This window comes from Pseudophryne corroboree, chromosome 4, assembly GCF_028390025.1.
Source record: "Pseudophryne corroboree isolate aPseCor3 chromosome 4, aPseCor3.hap2, whole genome shotgun sequence".
In the NCBI taxonomy this organism is placed as follows: Eukaryota; Metazoa; Chordata; class Amphibia; order Anura; family Myobatrachidae; genus Pseudophryne; species Pseudophryne corroboree.
The window spans coordinates 367055941-367078079 of NC_086447.1; the positions used below are offsets into that span (position 1 = coordinate 367055941).

The window sequence follows — 22139 nt, forward strand, 5'->3', positions numbered from 1 at the left end:
GCTTTCAACGGATCGGAGGTGATAACAGTTGAACAGAACTGGCGAGGGGGGCGTCTCTAGAAAGCGATTGCGTATCCGTGAGAGACAACTTACCACACCCAGGCATCTGAAGTGGTCTTTAACCAGGCCTGGGTGAACTGCAGAAGTCGGCCTCCCACCCTGGGGTCCCCAAGGGGGAGGCCCGCCCCGTCATGCAGCTGGCTTGTCTTGTTTGAAGGCAGGCTGATGGGCAGCCCAAGATTGTTTATATTTGGGCTTAGTGGTTTTGGAAGTACGAGCCTGTTTTGGGTACGCCCGACCTTTTACTTTACCTGGAGGTCGAATGAACGAAAAGTTGTACTCTTAGCCTTCGGAGCAGAAGGATTAGTACTTGGGAGAAACGCAGTATTGGCCGTCGCCAAGTCAGTCACACACCTTTTCAGATCCTACCCAAATAGTATGTCTACCTTAAAAGGAAGCACCTCCAATGTCTTTTTAGAGTCCAGGTCCACTTTCCAGGACCTCAACCACAGAATCCGGCAAGCCAGGATAGACGTAGTAGATGCCTTGGCCGCCATGACCCCTGCATCAGAGGCCGCCTCCTGAATATAGTGACAGGCTGTGGTAATATATGATAGATATTGTTTAGCAGTGTCATAAAAATCCTGGAGGTAGCTCATCCTCAATTACCTCAATTTGTATAACATGAGACACTACACACACACGGACACGCTGTGCCCTACACGCGTGTTTCACTGCACTTGCGGCAGTGCAGTGAAACACGCGTGTAGGGCACAGCGTGTCCGCGTGTGTGTAGTGTCTCATGTTATACTTATATGAATGGTAGTTCTCAGTGATAGAGAGGAATACAAGGCTGCCCATTAACAGATTCCTATACCTAATAATAGAGCACTCAGTGTCAGAGTTAATATATGCAGCTAGTGCTATATGACAGTGGAGGAAGGAACCCCACTGCAAGATAGAGAAATATATAGGTATAACTGCTAATAGGACAGTCATACTCATGTTCACTGACCACATTTATTCATATGACTGGATCTGATTTATTATACTTGAATTAGTGGAATAAGTGATAATTAGTACTCTGCTCACAGATCCTTAATCTTATGCCAATTATCACAGTTACTGAATGTATCATAAAGGTCTCCATAAAATGTGGTTACATTGAAACATGACCAGGAAACCAGGTGGCTGCAAATTGCAATAGGAAATAACACAAATGTATCAATGCTGCAGTGAGTGAACTGGCAACATATTAAATCAGACAGCAGCTGAATGAACTGATTATTGTAACAGTAACCACTGGGAGAGTATGTGTAGGAGTAAAGGCTGAGAAGTTTACTACTACTGGACAGACAACTGATAGATATATAGCTATAGTGAAAACATATAGCACAACACGATAAAAGATATTACTGGGACATTCTCACTATGAATACCTAGCATCTCCTTACATTAATAGCTGTACTATCAATATATCAATTATCAATTATACGTTAAATGACCGGAATGCATGGGGGTCATTTTATATTTATTTTAGGGCTGTCATATCCTTGAATTTTCTGACATCTCCCAATGAGACTAATAAAAGATATTAAGCCTAAAGTTGTCCTGATATAGGGAAGTGTGCACTCTAGCAGAACACATTCCTGGTCTATACAGACAAGTATTATATTATAAGTGGGGCTGCCGTACCCCGGAGGGAAACAGTATCCTCTATATATATTTTTAGTCTGTTATAATAGGACCAGGAAGAATCTGCAACATACGTGGGCGGATAGCTAAAATTGGGATTGCTATATCCCTTAAAGTCCCACACCATCATCACTGGGACTGACTTGTCCCCTTAGCAACTTTCCCCTATATGTAACAGGACTAAGTAATTCCCCCCTATATGCATGGTTGAATTATCCACTGTGATTTATGTTAGAATGTAGGTGATATCTGTGTTACGTAAAAGTCCACCTCTCAACCCATTCCTATTTGGGATTATATACATTAGGAATTTATAGTGGTAACAGTCGGTGACATAAAAAATTAAAGTAACTCCCACATCTGAGTAAATTCATGTACTTATACCTACTTGTACTCACAGTCTATATAAGTGGAGTAAGTTTCCGGGAGATATTTCTGCTGAGTTAAAGGTATAAGGGTGAACTACCAATATTAATTGCGACAGTCGATATATAATTGATTTAAAATAATATAAGTGATCGATCTGTGGTAACGTTAAAATAAGATTTTACTTACCGATAAATCTATTTCTCGTAGTCCGTAGTGGATGCTGGGACTCCGTAAGGACCATGGGGAATAGCGGCTCCGCAGGAGACAGGGCACAAAATAAAAGCTTAAGGATCAGGTGGTGTGCACTGGCTCCTCCCCCTATGACCCTCCTCCAAGCCTCAGTTAGGACACTGTGCCCGGACGAGCGTACATAATAAGGAAGGATATTGAATCCCGGGTAAGACTCATACCAGCCACACCAATCACACCGTACAACTTGTGATCTGAACCCAGTTAACAGTATGATAAACGCAAAGGAGCCTCTGAAAAGATGGCTCACAACAATAATAACCCGAATCTTTGTAACAATAACTATATACAAGTATTGCAGACAATCCGCACTAGGGATGGGCGCCCAGCATCCACTACGGACTACGAGAAATAGATTTATCGGTAAGTAAAATCTTATTTTCTCTGACGTCCTAGTGGATGCTGGGACTCCGTAAGGACCATGGGGATTATACCAAAGCTCCCAAACGGGCGGGAGAGTGCGGATGACTCTGCAGCACCGAATGAGAGAACTCCAGGTCCTCCTCAGCCAGGGTATCAAATTTGTAGAATTTAGCAAACGTGTTTGCCCCTGACCAAGTAGCTGCTCGGCAAAGTTGTAAAGCCGAGACCCCTCGGGCAGCCGCCCAAGATGAGCCCACTTTCCTTGTGGAATGGGCTTTTACTGATTTTGGCTGTGGCAATCCTGCCACAGAATGTGCAAGCTGAATTGTACTACAAATCCAACGAGCAATCGTCTGCTTAGAAGCAGGAGCACCCAGCTTGTTGGGTGCATACAGGATAAACAGCGAGTCAGATTTTCTGACTCCAGCCGTCCTGGAAACATATATTTTCAAGGCCCTGACAACGTCAAGCAACTTAGAGTCCTCTAAGTCCCTGGTAGCCGCAGGTACCACAATAGGTTGGTTCATGTGAAATGCAGAAACCACCTTAGGTAGAAATTGAGGACGAGTCCTCAATTCCGCCCTGTCAGAATGAAAAATTAAGTAAGGGCTTTTATATGATAAAGCCGCCAATTCTGACACACGCCTGGCTGAAGCCAAGGCTAACAGCATCGACACCTTCCATGTGAGATATTTTAAGTCCACAGTGGAAAGTGGTTCAAACCAATGTGACTTTAGAAAACTCAACACCACATTGAGATCCCAAGGTGCCACTGGAGGCACAAAAGGAGGCTGTATGTGCAGCACCCCTTTTACAAATGTCTGAACTTCAGGTACTGAAGCCAGTTCTTTCTGGAAGAAAATCGACAGGGCCGAAATTTGAACCTTAATGGACCCTAATTTTAGGCCCATAGACAGTCCTGTTTGCAGGAAATGAAGGAAACGACCCAGTTGAAATTCCTCTGTAGGGGCCTTCTTGGCCTCACACCACGCAACATATTTACTCCAAATGCGGTGATAATGTTTTGCGGTTACGTCCTTCCTGGCTTTGACCAGAGTAGGGATGACTTCTTCTGGAATGCCTTTTTCCCTCAGGATCCGGCGTTCAACCGCCATGCCGTCAAACGCAGCCACGGTAAGTCCTGGAACAGACAAGGCCCCTGCAGTAGCAGGTCCTTTCTTAGAGGTAGAGGCCACGGTTCGTCCGTGAGCATCTCTTGAAGTTCCGGGTACCAAGTCCGTCTTGGCCAATCCGGAACCACGAGTATAGTTCTTACTCCTCTCCTTCTTATGATTCTCAGTACTTTTGGTATGAGAGGCAGAGGAGGGAACACATACACTGACTGGTACACCCACGGCGTTACCAGAGCGTCCACTGCTATTGCCTGAGGGTCCCTTGACCTGGCGCAATATCTGTCCAGTTTTTTGTTTAGACGTGACGCCATCATGTCCACCTTTGGTTTTTCCCAACGGTTTACAATTAGGTGGAAGACTTCTGGGTGAAGTCCCCACTCTCCCGGGTGAAGGTCGTGTCTGCTGAGGAAGTCTGCTTCCCAGTTGTCCACTCCCGGAATGAATACTGCTGACAGTGCTATCACATGATTTTCCGCCCAGCGAAGAATCCTTGCAGCTTCTGCCATTGCCCTCCTGCTTCTCGTGCCGCCCTGTCTGTTTACGTGGGCGACTGACGTGATGTTGTCCGATTGGATCAACACCGCCTGACCCTGAAGCAGAGGTTTTGCTTGACTTAGGGCATTGTAAATGGCCCTTAGTTCCAGAATGTTTATATGAAGAGACGTTTCCAAGCTTGACCACAGGCCCTGGAAATTCCTTCCCTGTGTGACTGCTCCCCAGCCTCTCAGGCTGGCATCCGTGGTTACCAGGATCCAATCCTGAATGCCAAATCTGCGGCCCTCTAGTAGATGAGCACTCTGCAGCCACCACAGGAGAGACACCCTTGTCCTTGGCGACAGGGTTATCCGCTGATGCATCTGCAGATGCGATCCGAACCATTTGTCCAGTAGATCCCACTGAAATGTTCTTGCATGGAATCTTCCGAATGGAATCGCTTCGTAAGAAGCCACCATTTTCCCCAGGACCCTCGTGCACTGATGCACTGAGACCTGTCCTGGTTTTAGGAGGTTCCTGACTAGCTCGGATAACTCCCTGGCCTTCTCCTCCGGGAGAAACACCTTCTTCTGGACTGTGTCCAGAATCATTCCTAGGAACAGTAGACGTGTCGTTGGAATCAGCTGCGATTTTGGAATATTTAGAATCCACCCGTGCTGACGTAACACTACCTGAGATAGTGCTACTCCGACTTCTAACTGTTCCCTGGATCTTGCCCTTATCAGGAGATCGTCCAAGTAAGGGATAATTAAAATGCCTTTTCTTCGTAGAAGAATCATCATTTCGGCCATTACCTTGGTAATGACCCGAGGTGCCGTGGACAATCCAAACGGCAGCGTCTGAAACTGATAATGACAGTTTTGTACTACAAACCTGAGGTACCCTTGGTGAGAAGGGTATATCGGGACGTGGAGATAAGCATCTTTGATGTCCAGAGACACCATATAGTCCCCTTCTTCCAGGTTTGCTATCACTGCTCTGAGTGACTCCATCTTGAATTTGAACCTTTTTATGTAAGTGTTCAAGGATTTCAGATTTAAAATTGGTCTCACCGAGCCGTCCGGCTTCGGTACCACAAACAGCGTGGAATAATACCCCTTTCCTTGTTGCAGGAGGGGTACCTTGATTATCACCTGCTGGGAATACAGCTTGTGAATGGCTTCCAAAACTGCCTCCCTGTCGGAGGGAGACTTTGGTAAAGCAGACTTCAGGAACCGATGAGGGGGAAACGCCTCGAATTCCAGTTTGTACCCCTGCGATACTACCTGTAGAATCCAGGGATCCACTTGCGAGTGAGCCCACTGCGCGTTGAAATTCTTGAGACGGGCCCCCACCATATCTGAGTCTGCTTGTAAAGCCCCAGCGTCATGCTGAAGACTTGGCAGAAGCAGGGGAGGGCTTCTGCTCCTGTGAAGCGGCTGCATGGTGCAGTCTTTTTCCTCTTCCTCTGCCCCGGGGCAGAAAAGAGTGGCCTTTTGCTCGCTTGTACTTATGGGAACGAAAGGACTGAGTTTGAAAAGACGGTGTCTTTTTCTGCTGATGTGGAGTGACCTGGGGTAAAAAGGTGGATTTTCCAGCCGTTGCCGTGGCCACCAGGTCCGATAGACCAGCCCCAAATAACTCCTCCCCTTTATACGGCAATACTTCCATGTGCCGTTTGGAATCCGCATCCCCTGACCACTGTCGCGTCCATAACGCTCTTCTGGCAGAGATGGACATAGCACTTACTCTTGATGCCAGGGTGCAAATATCCCTCTGTGCATCACGCATATATAGTAATGCATCCTTTAAATGTTCTATAGTTAACAAAATATTGTCCCTATCCAGGGTATCAATATTCTCGGTCAGGGAATCCGACCATGCGACTCCAGCACTGCACATCCAGGCTGAGGCGATTGCTGGTCGCAGTATAACACCAGTATGTGTGTATATACTTTTTAGGATATTTTCCAGCCTTCTATCAGCTGGTTCTTTTAGGGTAGCCGTATCAGGAGACGGTAACGCTACTTGTTTTGATAAACGTGTGAGCGCCTTATCTACCCTAGGGGGTGTTTCCCAACGCGCCCTAACCTCTGGCGGGAAAGGATATAATGCTAATAATTTTTTAGAAATTAGCTGTTTTTTATCGGGGGAAATCCACGCTTTTTCACACACCTCATTTATTTCCTCTGACTCAGGAAAAAATATTGGTAGTTTTTTCTCACCCCACATAATACCCTTCTTTGTGGTACTTGTAGTGTCAGAAAGGTTCAATGCCTCTTTCATTGCCGTGATCATGTAACGTGTGGCCCTACTGGACATTACGTTTGTCTCGTCACCGTCGACACTAGACTCAGTATCTGTGTCAGGGTCTGTGTCGACCCACTGAGGTAACGGGCGTTTTAGCGCCCCTGACGGTGTCTGAGACGCCTGGACAGGCACTAATTGATTTGCCGGCTGTCTCATGTCGTCAACAGTTTTTTGCAAATTGCTGACATTATCACTTAATTGTTTAAATACAATCATCCAGTCAGGTGTCGACTCCCTAGGGGGTGACATCACCAACACAGGCAACTGCTCCGCCTCCACATAATTTTCCTCCTCATACATGTCGACACACGCGTACAGACACACAGCACACACACCGGGAATGCTCTGATAGAGGACAGGACCTCACTTAGCCCTTTGGAGAGACAGAGGGAGAGTCTGCCAGCACACACCCAGCGCTATATATATATATACAGGGATAACCTTATATAAGTGTTATTCCCTTATAGCTGCTGTTATTATCGTTATTTGCTGCCAAAAATGCCCCCCCTTCTCTTTTTTACCCTGATTCTGAAGCAGGACTGCAGGGGAGAGTCAGGGAGCCGTCCTTCCAGCGGAGCTGTGAGGGAAAATGGCGCTTGTGTGCTGAGGAGATAGGCTCCGCCCCTTCACGACGTCCTTCTCTCCCGCTTTTTTGTGTAAAATGGCAGGGGATTAAAATACATCCATATAGCCCAGGAGCTATATGTGATGTATTCTGTTTTGCCACCTAAGGTATTCTGTTATATTGCGTCTCAGGGCGCTCCCCCCCCAGCGCCCTGCACCCTCAGTGACCGGAGTGTGAAGTGTGCTGAGAGCAATGGCGCACAGCTGCGGTGCTGTGCGCTACCTTAGTCTGAAGACAGGATGTCTTCTGCCGCCGATTTCACCGGACCTCTTCGTCTCTTCTGGCTCTGTAAGGGGGACGTCGGCGCGGCTCCGGTGACCCATCCAGGCTGAACCTGTGATCGTCCCTCTGGAGCTAGTGTCCAGTAGCCTAAGAAACCCGATCCACTCTGCACTCAGGTGAGTCCGTTTCTTCTCCCCTTAGTCCCACGATGCAGTGAGCCTGTTGCCAGCAGGACTCACTGAAAATAAAAAAACCTAACTAAACTTTTATTCTAAGCAGCTCAGGAGAGCCACCTAGATTGCACCCTTCTCGGCCGGGCACAAAAATCTAACTGAGGCTTGGAGGAGGGTCATAGGGGGAGGAGCCAGTGCACACCACCTGATCCTTAAGCTTTTATTTTGTGCCCTGTCTCCTGCGGAGCCGCTATTCCCCATGGTCCTTACGGAGTCCCAGCATCCACTAGGACGTCAGAGAAAATAGGTATAAAAATTCTACCATTATTAGACACAGGTAATACACGCGGACACGTTTTTTAACTCTTTATTTACACCTTTCAATCTAATAGGATTCACATACATGTTAGTTTGTCTGATTTTAACTCTTATGTTTCACTGTAGTCTGGGTCGTATAAACATTATATTTTAATATAATCAATAAAGGTTATATTTTATGATTGACTTTTTTCTGAGTGCGTCAACCATACAGACGTTTAAACTTATCAGGTTTCTTAGACGTAGGAGGGGGCTCAATGTCATAAATTTGGATAATCAGTTTGATAGCCTCCACAAGGTCAGGAACATGAACCTGGGTTGTAGATTCCTCATCAAAAGAAACTGTATCAGTGTCTCACGGATCAGTACATTCCCCATCCTCATTGGAAGAATCATCCAAAATATTAGTGGATTGTGAGGAAGAAATGGCCCGCTTAGATGTCCCCTTGGCCCCAGAGGGGCGTGGGGTGTACTTTTGTCTAACCAAAACCTGATTTAATTGCTGTAACTGGGTAAACAGAGTATCCGCCCATGGCGGATTAACTACAGGGACAATATGTGGCTGTAAAAGCATGGGAGGTCCCACAGGGGGTGTAAGACGCGTTACCAGCATAGTCAGCATATTTGGAAAAGCTGCCCAAGGTGGGTCCTGATTGACCACAGGTGCCGCAGGCAGACTGGGAGATGTATGACACCCAGCGCCTGAACCAGCAGCTAACACTGCCCCCACTGGTGAATCTGTGGCGACAGCACTGCATGATGCAGGAGCGTCCGCGGATGTCCCGCCCTGTGTAGCAGACATTGTATGTGATGTAGCCTTAGGGCGTAACAGTACAATATAGCCAGACAAACACAAAAAACAGCAAATAATCCCCTGTGTTTTGTGACAGTAAACACAGAGCACAAACAGAGGATTTAAGCGGTGTGCAGTGACTTGAGAAATACAAAACAGTATACCCTGTGTAGCACTATATATTACATGAAACCCTGATGCACCTAGCCCCCAGGGTACAGAATATAGTGATAGCAAAACGTGTGATACACAAGAATGGAATCCACACAGTAGCTACAGGCATACTCAGTCACAGGTACAATGCAGGAATTTTTACATATAAACAATAAAACTGCACTTGACTAGTAAATTATATATAGGTATGTATGTATACAGATATATCAATGCATAGTACACACTATATGTATATCACAGAATAGTTCTACTAAATATTCAGATAGCAGTACACTTGTTATTAACTAACACCTTCTAAAATGACATGTATAATACTTAAGTGTCTGTAAATGCACAGCGCTGATGATACAGGTGGATTTACAGAGGAGACAGTACCCAGCAGTCCCGGAGATCAGCCCAGCTATGTAATAGCGCCAAAATCTCAGAGTGAGGGAGAGAGAACTGCAGCTCCAGGGCGGGAACACCAGCAGTATATGGCGCCCGGACCTGGGGGCGGGGCTACAGGTCAGCGCCTTATCCCCTCAGCTGGACTTCACCACCGGGTAATATGGAGCCTTTTATAAACGGATTTTAGTAAATCTGACCTGTGCTCCTTGCCCTGGTGGAAATAGTGGGGTCCATGTGCAACACAGTGTCCACGCCAGCGGCGTGGTCCGTCTCCTGGGACCGCGACCAGATCGCGATATACCGGCAGGTCCCACCTGGGGGACCCTCTTACCTCCTCCCTTTAGGGCAGCCACGCAATCCTGGAGAGTGACAGTGGTGGTGTGCCTGAAAACCAGCGAGTCTCCGCTGCAAGATCCTGGGAACCCGGCTACTGGAGTATGCAGCGCCGCTGAGGGACGTGATGGGAGCCGCAGCACAGCATGTCATAAAGACATAGAAAGTGCTGCGGCCCTTGAGGTCTTTCAAAAAGCTCTTTTCAGGGCTGCCTAGCGTAGCCCCACCTGTTAGTGACCTGCACTGCAGGCACCAACTTAAAAACTGAGCTCCAGTGCCTAGGGGCGGGGCTATAGAGGAGGCGGTGCAGTGTATCCTGGGAACAGTCAAAGCTTTAGCCTGTTTGTGCCTCGGATCAAGATCCAACTCTACACCCCGATGTATTCCCTGTGGAATCCCAGTGTACCCCGCTGCAGAAATCTCCAATGATTTTAGATCTCCGCATGTGGACCCATAAGCGGATAACAGAAGCAGGAAGGAGTTTATTTACCTCCTTCCGACACTCGCATATTACAACGATGCATCGGCTGTGTGAGCTGTGTCCATCTCTGACTCTTAAGAGTTACAGGGAGAAAAACACAGGACTCCTTACCTTAGAGTTGCAAACTGTTTTACACTCTAAATACAGCAGAAGGTCTAGCAACAAATCAGCCGAATTTCATTTCTATTGTCACAGGTATGCCCAATATGCGAATGCTTCTCTGTGGTCCTACTGTGCTACTTACCCAGCGCAAGGCTTGCAGGATCAATGCTTTCAAACGATCATTACCATATACCAAGTCTTTTTTCAGCTTCTCGTAGTCTAGAGAGGGCAACAATGGCACCTCCTGTGGTTTTCTGTAATAAAGAAACGAAATGGCTGAGATTTATTAATGATTATAAAATAAGACAGACTCAGGATACAGTTGTAATTTACATTCACTGTATTTAATTTTTTCTTTTATATGTATTTGAACACACTGAGTTTCCAAGACTAATAATATAACTATAGGCCTTGCACCTGTATAACTTTGTCACGATAACAAATCCCTGCCTCATTATGGGAGCAGTGTGAGGAAGTAAGCTCCCCCCTCTATGCTGTAAGAAGCTATACACTCGACGAGGCAGGGCACGTGAAATAGAGCTGATCCCTACTTTCCTTATAATACCCATGTAACAGCCTCCTTCCGACAATGCCCTTCACCGGAGAAGAAAATAAATTCTGCATCTATACTTTTTTGTTTTAATGCTTGTTTCCTTTTACATTTCCTTTACTAGGCATGGCAGAATGGTACTCCATAATCGCACAGCAAGACTCCATCACCAATCTTTTGTCCCCATCTACAGCTCTGAACAAAGTGGACACACAACTACCTAGACTTAAAGGCCATATACACTGGCAGATTTGCCGCCGAGGTGCCCGACGGCCGACCAGGTGATGGGGGGAGTGAAGTTTCTTCACTCCGTCACCCGGGCCCATAGCCTTGCATGCTAATATGAACAATATTGTCCATATTGGTTTGCAGGTATAAACGAGCCGGCACCAACGATGAACGAGTGCGGGCCGCGCATCATTAATCGTTGGTCCCTATAGACTGAAAGATATGAACAATTTTTCGTTCATTACTAAACGAGATTGTTCATATCAGCCACACACATCGGCCTGGGTGTAGGGCCCTTTAGAGTAGAATAAATGTGGCTGCCACTCCTGCAAGCTTCTCAAACAACCATTTCATTCACTTTCCTTGCCTTCTGTCCCTCTCATTCGTGGGTGGCTTTGAGACATTTCACCATCTGTGTACCTTGCTTTCTGCTAAAACTTTTCACAGATGCTTTTAGAATGTCACAAATAATGCACTGTTCACTGTGTTTTGTTCCTTGCCTAATGGTGATTTTCCAAGGTGCAGGAGTTATCAGCAGAAGAGAGAATTCAATGTCCTCACAGAACACTGCCTCCCAGAACGTGTAACTAATGCTGGGCATACACTATGCAATTTTCTGGCAGATAATCTGCCAGATCTGGCTGGTTGGAAAGAAAATCTGGTAATGGATGAAAGCAAATGACAATCAAACATTTGCTTCCAAACACTGAAAAACTGCCAAATCCTGTCGTTCAGAGAGAATGGTTAATTCACGGATTTAACCAATTTGCCTAAATTACAGTTTTAGTCCGTTTTCCAGTGTTTGGGGACAAATGTTTGATTATCATTTGTTCTCATCCATTTCCAGATTTTCTTTCCAACCACCCAGTTCTGGCAGATTATCTGACAGATAATTGTATAGTGTATGCCCAGCATTACTCCTCTAACAGCTCTGATGGAACATAGACAGATGGTAGCATACTCTCTTAAATTAATTGTCCCAGTCTTACGACTAGGAATACTGCATTTACCATTCTATAGACAGAAGGGAACACAATATAGCAATAACCTACCTGAAAGGCCAATTTATAGATTTACAGTATTAGAGATTTTGTTAAACACAATTGAGAATGAACCCACTGAACTAAAAAAATGTTTACCTATATTTTTGCAACCTAAGCCATAAATAGCTGGTACTGTATATATTTAATCAAAGCTACAGAAGTATTTTCTTTCCAACATTGCTTTCCTTAACAAAGGGTGACAAAGGCAGTGGAATGTGCCGCATCTACAGTAGGGTCACTGGAATGTGCTCCATGTGAGGGGGGTGTATGTGTACATAGTGTTGTAATCTTAACTGCGTCCTGTTATCTCGTTAGGCTGGTTTGGTTATTGTTCAGTAAATACAATGTTCTTTAAAGCTGGAAACTTACATGGGTATAATAGACGCTCTCAGCATAGAAGAAGCCTGAAAAGAAAAAGAAAAAAAAAAGTGATGGAAATATAAAGGAAAAAAAATTTTTTTTTTTCACAAATTAACAAAATGGAAATACTTTAGTAATGTTTCAATGTATCAGAAGGATTAATATGTAGTGTAGTCTTGTTGGTTAGCATGCAATGGGTGAATTGGAAAAAGGAACAGGCAGAGCACAGAGTGGACAAACACATATGCATTGATCTCATCATGCAGCTGTTACCAATAATATCAAGTAAATAATGGGTTAAAGTGTGAGAATTTACAAAATCAGTACGTTAAGTCATAATTAAGTAATTTCTTTATTATATATACATATATATATATATATATATATACACACACATATATACATACACACACACACACACATATATATATATATACTGGTGTAGCATGGTATCCTGGGCACCGGGATCATGACCGCCGGTATACCAACAGCTGGGCGAGCGCAAATGAGCCCCGTGCGGGCTCACTGCGCTCACCATGCTGCGGGCACAGTGGTGCGTTATGCGCGCCGGGCTATTTATTCTCCCTCCAGGGGGGTCGTGGACCCCCAAGAGGGAGAATAATTGTCGGTATGCCGGGTGTCGGGATTCCGGAGCCGGTATACTAAGCGCCGGGATCCCAACAGCCGGCATACTGAATACCCCCTATATATATATATATATATATACACACTGCTCAAAAAAATAAAGGGAACACTAAAATAACACATCCTAGATCTGAATGAATGAAATATTCTTATCAAATACTTTGTTCTTTACATATTTGAATGTGCTGACAACAAAATCACACAAAAATTATCAATGGAAATCAAATTTATTAACCCATGGAGGTCTGGATTTGGAGTCACCCTCAAAATTAAAGTGGAAAAACACACTACAGGCTGATCCAACTTTGATGTAATGTCCTTAAAACAAGTCAAAATGAGGCTCAGTAGTGTGTGTGGCCTCCACGTGCCTGTATGACCTCCCTACAACCCACACAAGTGGCTCAGGTAGTGCAGCTCATCCAGGATGGCACATCAATGCGAGCTGTGGCAAGAAGGTTTGCTGTGTCTGTCAGCGTAGTGTCCAGAGCATGGAGGCGCTACCAGGAGACAGGCCAGTACATTAGGAGACGTGGAGGAGGCCGTAGGAGGGCAACAACCCAGCAGCAGGACCGCTACCTCCGCCTTCGTGCAAGGAGGAACAGGAGGAGCACTGCCAGAGCCCTGCAAAATGACCTCTAGCAAGCCACGAATGTGCATGTGTCTACTCAAACGATCACAAACAGACTCCATGAGGGTGGTATGAGGGCCCGACGTCCACAGGTGGGGGTTGTGCTTATAGCCCAACACCGTGCAGGACGTTTGGCATTTGCCAGAGAACACCAAGATTGGCAAATTCGCCACTGGCGCCCTGTGCTCTTCACAGATGAAAGCAGGTTCTCACTGAGCACGTGACAGACGTGACAGAGTCTGGAGACGCCAAGGAGAACGTTCTGCTGCCTGCAACATCCTCCAGCATGACCGGTTTGGCAGTGGGTCAGTAATGGTGTGGGGTGGCATTTCTTTGGGGGGCCGCAAAGCCCTCCATGTGCTCGCCAGAGGTAGCCTGACTGCCATTAGGTACCGAGATGAGATCCTCAGACCCCTTGTGAGACCATATGCTGGTGCGGTTGGCCCTGGGTTCCTCCTAATGCAAGACAATGCTAGACCTCATGTGGCTGTAGTGTGTCAGCAGTTCCTGCAAGATGAAGGCATTGATGCTATGGACTGGCCCGCCCGTTCCCCAGACCTGAATCCAACTGAGCACATCTGGGACATCATGTCTCGCTCCATCCACCAACGCTACGTTGCACCACAGACTGTCCAGGAGTTGGCGGATGCTTTAGTCCAGGTCTGGGAGGAGATCCCTCAGGAGACCATCCGCCACCTCATCAGGAGCATGCCCAGGCATTGTAGGGAGGTCATACAGGCACGTGGAGGCCACACACACACCACCGAGCCTCATTTTGACCTGTTTTAAGGACATTACATCAAAGTTGGATCAGCCTGTAGTGTGTTTTTCCACTTTAATTTTGAGGGTGACTCCAAATCCAGACCTCCGTGGGTTAATAAATTTGATTTCCATTGATAATTTTTGTGTGATTTTGTTGTCAGCACATTCAACTATGTAAAGAACAAAGTATTTAATAAGAATATTTCATTCATTCAGATCTAGGATGTGTTATTTTAGTGTTCCCTTTATTTTTTTGAGCAGTGTATATATATATATATATATATATATACACACACACACACATACACATATACACATATATATATATATATATATATATATATATATATAACAGTTTGCAGGTTATCTTCCATGTATTTCTCTAGCATACTGTAACTTTGGCGAATCCTAAAAAAAAAAAAAAAATATTTAATAACTCAGGTGATTGCAAATATTATTGGACCACTCAGTAGAAAAGATGTTTTCCACTTGAAATTTCATCCCCAAATTTTATCACGTTTTCCTCACAACTAGTGTGGAAATACACATGCATAGCTGAGGAAGAGGGGAATGCCAGATGCAATATGGGAAAAGACGGGGTTATTCTTAAACACATTTAGTGTAAATAAAGATGAAAACAAAATTCTGGTACTATGATAAGTGATAGACCACAATTTATATAGTGTATAAATAGGAAGGATTATGATGTCTGACTGGCGTGGGAGCCTAGACTGGAAAGTCCCAGCTCACTGCACTCTCTCAGGTGAGACACGGGTCAGTGTGACAGTCAGCACCAAGAGAGACTGGATGTGCTGGTGCGCATTGGCTCACTAATTTATGAAATGCCCCTGGAAACTAGTCAATGCAGGGCCGTCCAGTGGATGCCTAATATGTAGTACTTAAGGAGGTCTCAAAAATGCTCTTCGTATTGTGTGGTGGTCACAAAAATTAGTTTCATATTGTATGAAAGCCACTGCAGTGCTGTGTGTACAGTACTGTGGTCACTGGGGGCTCTCTTTTATGTATATTCTATTTTCATAGGAGTAACTACCATTGATGCAGCTGCTACAAGGGCCAGGGCTGCCTCCAGGGATAGCCCCTCCTCCTGCATCCAGTCACACTGCACTGAAACAATCATAAAACAAAACTAGCTGATGCCCCATGGGAGGACAAATAGAAGTCAAAGCAGGTCAGGCTCCTCTCCCTCAGGTGACCCAAGTGTGCTACGGTACTGCAGAGCACAAGATGAGGGGTGGGACAGAAGAGTTGAAGGGTAGGGGGTGTACCAGACGAGGACCAAGGGATGCCGTATGTGTAGTGCGTAATGTTACAGAAGAAAAGCGTGTTTGCTGGGGGAATTCTGCAGAAAGACAGAAGTAGGGGCAGAAGAAGAGGTACAGTTAGCTGGGGGGACAGAGGGACAGCAGCAGGTTGGTTACAAAAAGAACAGAGGGTTAGCCGGGGTGGGGGGGGGGGCATGCGGAAAGAGCAATAAGGAGGAAATAATAGAGGGACAGTGATCCCGTTGAGCAAAAAAAAAAAATGATGGGTCCCCTCACTTAAGTAAATTGGGGTCTTACTCCACCATTTCTGTGTCCCAAGGGGGTGGAGGGTGAGGGCAGGCAGCAGTTGGGTAGACGGGGTTAAGAGCAAGCAGCAGTTGTGGTAGAGCTGGGGTAGAGAAAGAGAGAAGTTGCGGTATAGGGAAGTAAGAACAGGCAGTGCTGAGGGCAGGGGAGGGGGTGAGTGCAGTCAGCAGTTGGGCCAGTGCTGGACTGGGGGCAAGGGGGTCTAGTGGCAGGCAGTGCTGGGGGGGGGGGGGGTTAGGGTGAGGGTAGATAGCAGCTGAGGCAGTACTAGGGGGTAAAGAGGAGGTTCGAGCAGGCAGTACTGGGGGTAGAGTGGTGGTAAAGGTAGATAGTAGTTGGGGCAGTATTGGGGGAAACTGTGCCCGAGGGGACGGACATACTTTGAGAGAAGGAAATACACAGATAGTGGTGAGATTCACACCAGCTCACACATAACAAAAAGGAAAGCCAAGCTAACCAACTTGGAACAATTCAGCAATGGCTGAAACAACAATACTGAACCAAGTAACAATGCAGGAATACGAAGCACTGGGCGGGCGCCCAGCATCCTCTACGGACGACGAGAAAAGAATTTACCAGTAAGTAATTAAATTCCTATTTTCTCTTACGTCCTAGAGCAGGGGTGGGGAACCTTTTTTCTACCAAGGGCCATTTGGATATTTATAAAACCCTTCAGGGGCCATACAAAAATGATCAACTTAAAAATTAGCCTGCCCCCAGTCACTTGTTATGCCCCAGTGGATATACCCCCAGTCAGTTGTTATGCCCCATTATATATGCCCCCAGTCAGTTGTTATGCCCCATTAGATATGCCCCCAGTCAGTTGTTATTCCCCGTTAAATATGCCCCCCTGTAGTTATGCCCCATTAGATATGCCCCCTAGTAGCGCCGCTTACACACACACACACACATTAAAAGAAAGAAAACCCACAATACTCACCAGTCCCGCTCTTGTTTCCAGACTGCTGCCCTCTGCCTGGCCGCCCGGTCCTCGGAACTATGGGAGCACCGTACAATGTACATTGCCTGGGCCAGAAGCTGGAGCTCAGGAGTAAGCTCCTGCCTCTGGCTGCTGGTGAGAAGGAGCCAGGCGGCCGCCGGTAACAAAATCTTAGAGGGCGCCCGACTTCTCTCTGTGTTAGGTGAGCCTCGCAGAGCCGGATCAAGTGGCTTTGCGGGCCTTATACAGCCCGCGGGCCTGAGGTTTCCCACCCTTGTCCTAGAGGATGCTGTGGTCCATTTAGTACCATGGGGATGTACCAAAGCTCCCAGTATGGGAGGGAGAGTGCTGAGGTTCCTGCAGAACAGACTGACCAAACTTTAGGTCCTCAGAGACCAAAGTATCGAACTTGTAGAATTTAGCAAACGTGTTCAACCCAGACCAAGTAGCTGCTCGGCAAAGCTGTAAAGCCGAGACTTCCCGGGCAGACGCCCAGGAAGAACCCACTTTACGAGTACAGTGGGCCTTAACAGATTTTGGACACGGCAAGCTTGCCGTCGAACCAGCATGCTGGATAGTAAACCTGATCCAGCGAGAAATCGTCTGCTTAGAAGCAGGACACCCAACCTTGTTGGGATCATAAAGGACAAATAAAGCGTCCGACTTCCTGTGACGAGAAGTTCTCTTCACATAAATTTTCAAAGCCCTCCCCATATCCAAGGACTTTGAGGTAATTGAGGAGTCAGTAGCCACTGACACCACAATAGGTTGGTTGATATGAAAAGCTGACACAACCTTCGGAAGAAATTGCTGACGCATTCTGAGCTCAGTCCTATCTTCATGGAAAATCAAGTAAGGGCTCTTGCATGACAATGCCCCCAATTCTGACACACGTCTAGCAGATGCCAATGCCAACAGTGTGACCGCCTTCCACGTAAGAAACTTGACGTCCACCTCCTGCAAAGGTTCGAACCAATCCGCTTGCAGGAACTGCAGCACCACCTTAAGATCCCAAGATGCCGTAGGAGGCACAAAGGGTGGTTGGATGTGCAGAACCCCTTTCAAGAATGTCTGAACCTCAGGGAGGGCAGCCAATTGTTTCTGGAAGAAAATGGACAAGGTCGAAATCTGAACCTTTATGGAGCCCAAGCGGAGGCCCACGTCCACATCTGCTTGCAGAAAGAGGAGAAACCGTCCCAGTTGAAACTCTACCATTGGAAACTTCTTGGATTCACACCAAGACACATACTTTTTCCAAATCCGATGGTAATGTTTAGACGTTACCCCCTTCCTAGCTTGAATCAGGGTAGGAATGACATTTTTCGGAATGCACTTCCGAGCTAAGATCTGGCGTTCAACCTCCATGCTGTCAAACGTAGCTGCGGTAAGTCTTGATAGGCGAACAGCCCCTGTTGCAGAAGGTCCACGTGAAGAGGAAGAGGCCCCGGATCCTCCAGCAGTAATTCCAGAAGAGCCGCGTACCAAGCCCTCCTTGGCCAGTCTGGAGCAATGAGGCTCGCCTGAACTCTTGTTCTTTTTATTAGTTTGAGATTCCTTGGGAAGAGTCGAAGTGGAGGGAACACATACATTGACTGGAACACCCACGGAGTTACCAATGCGTCCACCGCCACTGCCTGTGGGTCTCTCCACCTGGAACAGTACCTCCGAAGCTTCTTGTTGAGGCGAGAGGCCATCATATCTACCTGAGGTACACCCCATCGGCTTGTCACTTCTGCGAACACCTCCGGGTGGAGGCCCCATTCTCCTGGATGGAGATCGTGTCTGCTGAGGAAGTCCGCTTCCCAGTTCCCACGCCATGGCGTGCTTTTCTGCCCAGAGGAGGATTCTTGTTACCTCTGACATTGCCGCTCTGCTCTTCATTCCGCCCTGTCGATTTATGTAAGACACTGCCGTTACATTGTCCGACTGAACCTGAAATGCCCGATCTTGCAGAAGATGCGCCGCTTGAAGAAGGCCGTTGCATATGGCCCTTAGCTCCAGAATGTTTATTGGAAGGATGGATTCCAGACTTGACCACCTTCCTCTGAAGTTTTCCCCTTGGGAGACCGCTCCCCAACCTCTGAGACAGTGGTTAGAAGGATCCAATTCTGAATCCCGAACCTGCGGCCCTCTAGTAGATGAGAAGTTTGCAGCCACCAGAGTGAAATTCTGGCTTTCAGCGACATGCGTATCCGCCGGTGCATGTGAAGGTGTAATCCTGACCACTTGTCCAGGAGATCCAGCTGATGTATTTGCGTTCACTGGAGGCAGAACTGAGAGTAAACAGAAAGACAAAGAAGCAAAAGGGCAAGAGGTAAAGGATGTAGGATAGAACACACAGGACAAATGTGAGCTAAGAGTCCTGGATGGCGAAACTTGCAGCTGCTTGCGATCCAGTGTGTGCGCCATTAGAGTGTATGGTGGGAGCGGTTCTTCAGACCAAGATCAGCAGAAGAAAGAGGAACTGGATCAGCTAACAGCACTGGAACCTATGCAGCCAATGGTGTCCAGGTTAGTGTGTATTTGTGAGAATGTATACAGTTAGTTTATTTATTTCTGTTTTTATTTTTTTAATTAGATTCAGTAATGGCTTTTGTGAAGCCGTAATGAGATCCCTATGATTCCCATCCCACTCTGAAATGATTGACTTCATGAAGTATCCACATCGCACTCTTCCCATGTAACAACGTGACTGCCTAATACAATGCACACTAATAATATACAGGATAAGTGACATAGAATATCACTGGTTGCACCCTCCCAGTATATAGCACATTACCAACAGCATAATGGGCTAATATAAAGGCTGGCCACCACCAGGCATACCCAGTCTGGTGGAGAGTTGGGGGTAATCTTTCAAATTTTTGCTACAGTATGTGCTAGGTTATGCCTCACGGTTTCAATTGGGGGGGGGGGGGGGGGTTGTGTGTGTGTCAATGTAATGGCAAGGGTAATCATTGCTGTTGTGTGGATACAAAATGTATTTCAATGCTAATATTTGAATTTTTAAACAACTGGTGGACCTACTTTTCCAACTTTGACCACATACACACACACACACACTGTATATACAGTAGATACATATGCATGCATCCTTCCATTTACACACATACAGTACATACTGTACACCTTTTGCAATCCTTATTCTGAAAGCTGGACATTTAGGTGTGACTATTAAACATCCTGTTCAAACAAATTTGTCAACAGCAAAGAAGTCTTATCTCTGTGATATTTCTTTGGAGATTTATACCACATAGCTTATGACGTACATTCATCATAAAGAATTTATAAATAAAACGGAACAGTGCTGATATAAATGTATAAATAAAAGAGCCTTTATGTGTAGAGAAATATACTAATATTTATTTATTAGTAAAGTATTGGGAAGTAAAACATAGAATAATACCCCTTTCACACTGCCAATGCCGGATCCCACCCGGGAATTGGAAACGGGTCCTTCCCGGGTGGGATCCGGCATTGGCAGCTGCTGCAGGCTTCCCCGACCCGGCAATATGCCGGACAGGTTGCCATAGCAGCGGGGGGTGGAGCCGGCGATGGGGGCGGCGCTGGGAGATAAGATCATCTCCGCGCCGCCTCTCCCTACTGTAGTAAACGGGTCCCGGGACGCATTGACCCGGGAGCCCGTTTACGCAGCCACTGACCCGGTATTCAACCCGGGTATAACGCTGCTTTATTCCCGGGTTGATTTACCGGCTCAGGCAACCCGCGATTTCGGCTATGCCCCTTTCACACTGCACACCGACCCGTGTCGACCCGGCAATATGCTGGGTCGATACCATGTTATTTGTGTGGTGTGAAAGGGGTATAACATGACTTGGATTAAGGCACATCATACAAAAAGTGACTGTCCTTTAACTTCAACAAAAGCTTTCTTTGGAATACATACGCGAGGCCGGCAGATGGGATGCCGGCTGTCACTATACAGACAGCGGCATCCTGCCATCCGGAATCCCAACAGAGAGCGCAGAGAGTCCACTCGCCACTCGGGTGGTGGCATGGACCCACCACCCGAGTGGGAATACCGGGCTGTGGTCAAGATTCCGACCACTGATATTTCACCGGTGGTCGGGAATCCGGCGTCTGTATCCTGAACGCCGGGATCCCAACAGCCTGTATATTGACCGCATCCCCTTCTTTTGTGGGTATCAAATAAAGTTAAACTGATACAGCAAAGTAACATTTTAATTCAAATGCAGAAAAAGCCTAAATTTTATGAGGAAAGTAGAAATCTATATATAGAGCCAATGACATTTAACAGCAAGTAATTTTTGTTAAGTGGTATGTGTCAGCTAGATGTTACATGCTAGTGCTACTGTACTGATCAAGGGTCAGCAAAGGTATAAGGGATCAGGATCATATTATATGCTATGCAATAAATGAACCCTTTATCTTGTAGTGACAACTTTATGTTATGTGACTGGCTGGTGCTGACAGAGGGGAAGTTGGCTGCATGATAAGCTAGCTAATCAGTACTGCTGAACTGGATATGCACAGCATTTTAGCAATTTGCTGTTGGATTCTGCTCTGATCTTTGCAGTCTTTGCTGCTGGATTGTTTGAACTCAGAAGAGACAAACCAGTTACCACAAAGTGACCCTTGTTAGATTGCAGTGAATCATGATAGCATTTGCCGATTGATGTCAAGGGTGGTCTTCTGTTTGCCGGCGGTCGGGCTCCCGGTGCTCAGTATACCGGCGCCGGGAGCCCGACAGCCGGCATACCGACAATTATTTTCCCCTTGTGGGGGTCCACGACCCCCATAGAGGGAGAATAAAATAGTGTGGCGCGCGTAGCGCGCCACCGTGCCCGTAGCGTGGCGAGCCCGCAAGGGGCTCATTTGCGCTCGCCAAGCTGTCGGTAAGCCGGCGGTCGGGCTCCCGGCGCCGGGATGCTGGTCGCCGGGAGCCCGACCGCCGGCCAGCCGTAGTGAACCCGATGTCAAGGGCTTGTTCAAATTTTACAAATGTATTGGTTTCAACATGGCTACTGTCACGGCCGTGCTTACCGGTATGGGTGAGCTGGTCTCCGGGGCGTCCTCTTCCCCCGACGGCTCCTGGCGTGCGGCCAACGCTGCTGCGGGTGGTCTCCGGCTCCAGAGGCGCCGCCATGTCTGACCACGTGGGTCGAGGGGGTTGGTGACGTCAGCACCGCCCCTCCGCCAATGAGAATAGGG

General features: G+C 46.8%; 1 protein-coding gene across 5 annotated transcripts in view; it reads right to left on the bottom strand.

Moving 5' to 3' along the window:
- ARMC9 (armadillo repeat containing 9) overlaps window positions 1-22139 on the bottom strand; it is a 433139-nt gene that overhangs the window by 86449 nt on the left and 324551 nt on the right. For all 5 annotated transcript variants that reach the window (XM_063916557.1, XM_063916560.1, XM_063916558.1 and 2 more), the window contains 2 exons: window positions 12392-12426; window positions 10344-10455 (listed from right to left, as the gene is read on the bottom strand). In XM_063916557.1, coding sequence (XP_063772627.1) covers window positions 10344-10455; window positions 12392-12426 — 147 coding nt within the window. The remainder of the gene's footprint in view (window positions 1-10343; window positions 10456-12391; window positions 12427-22139) is intronic.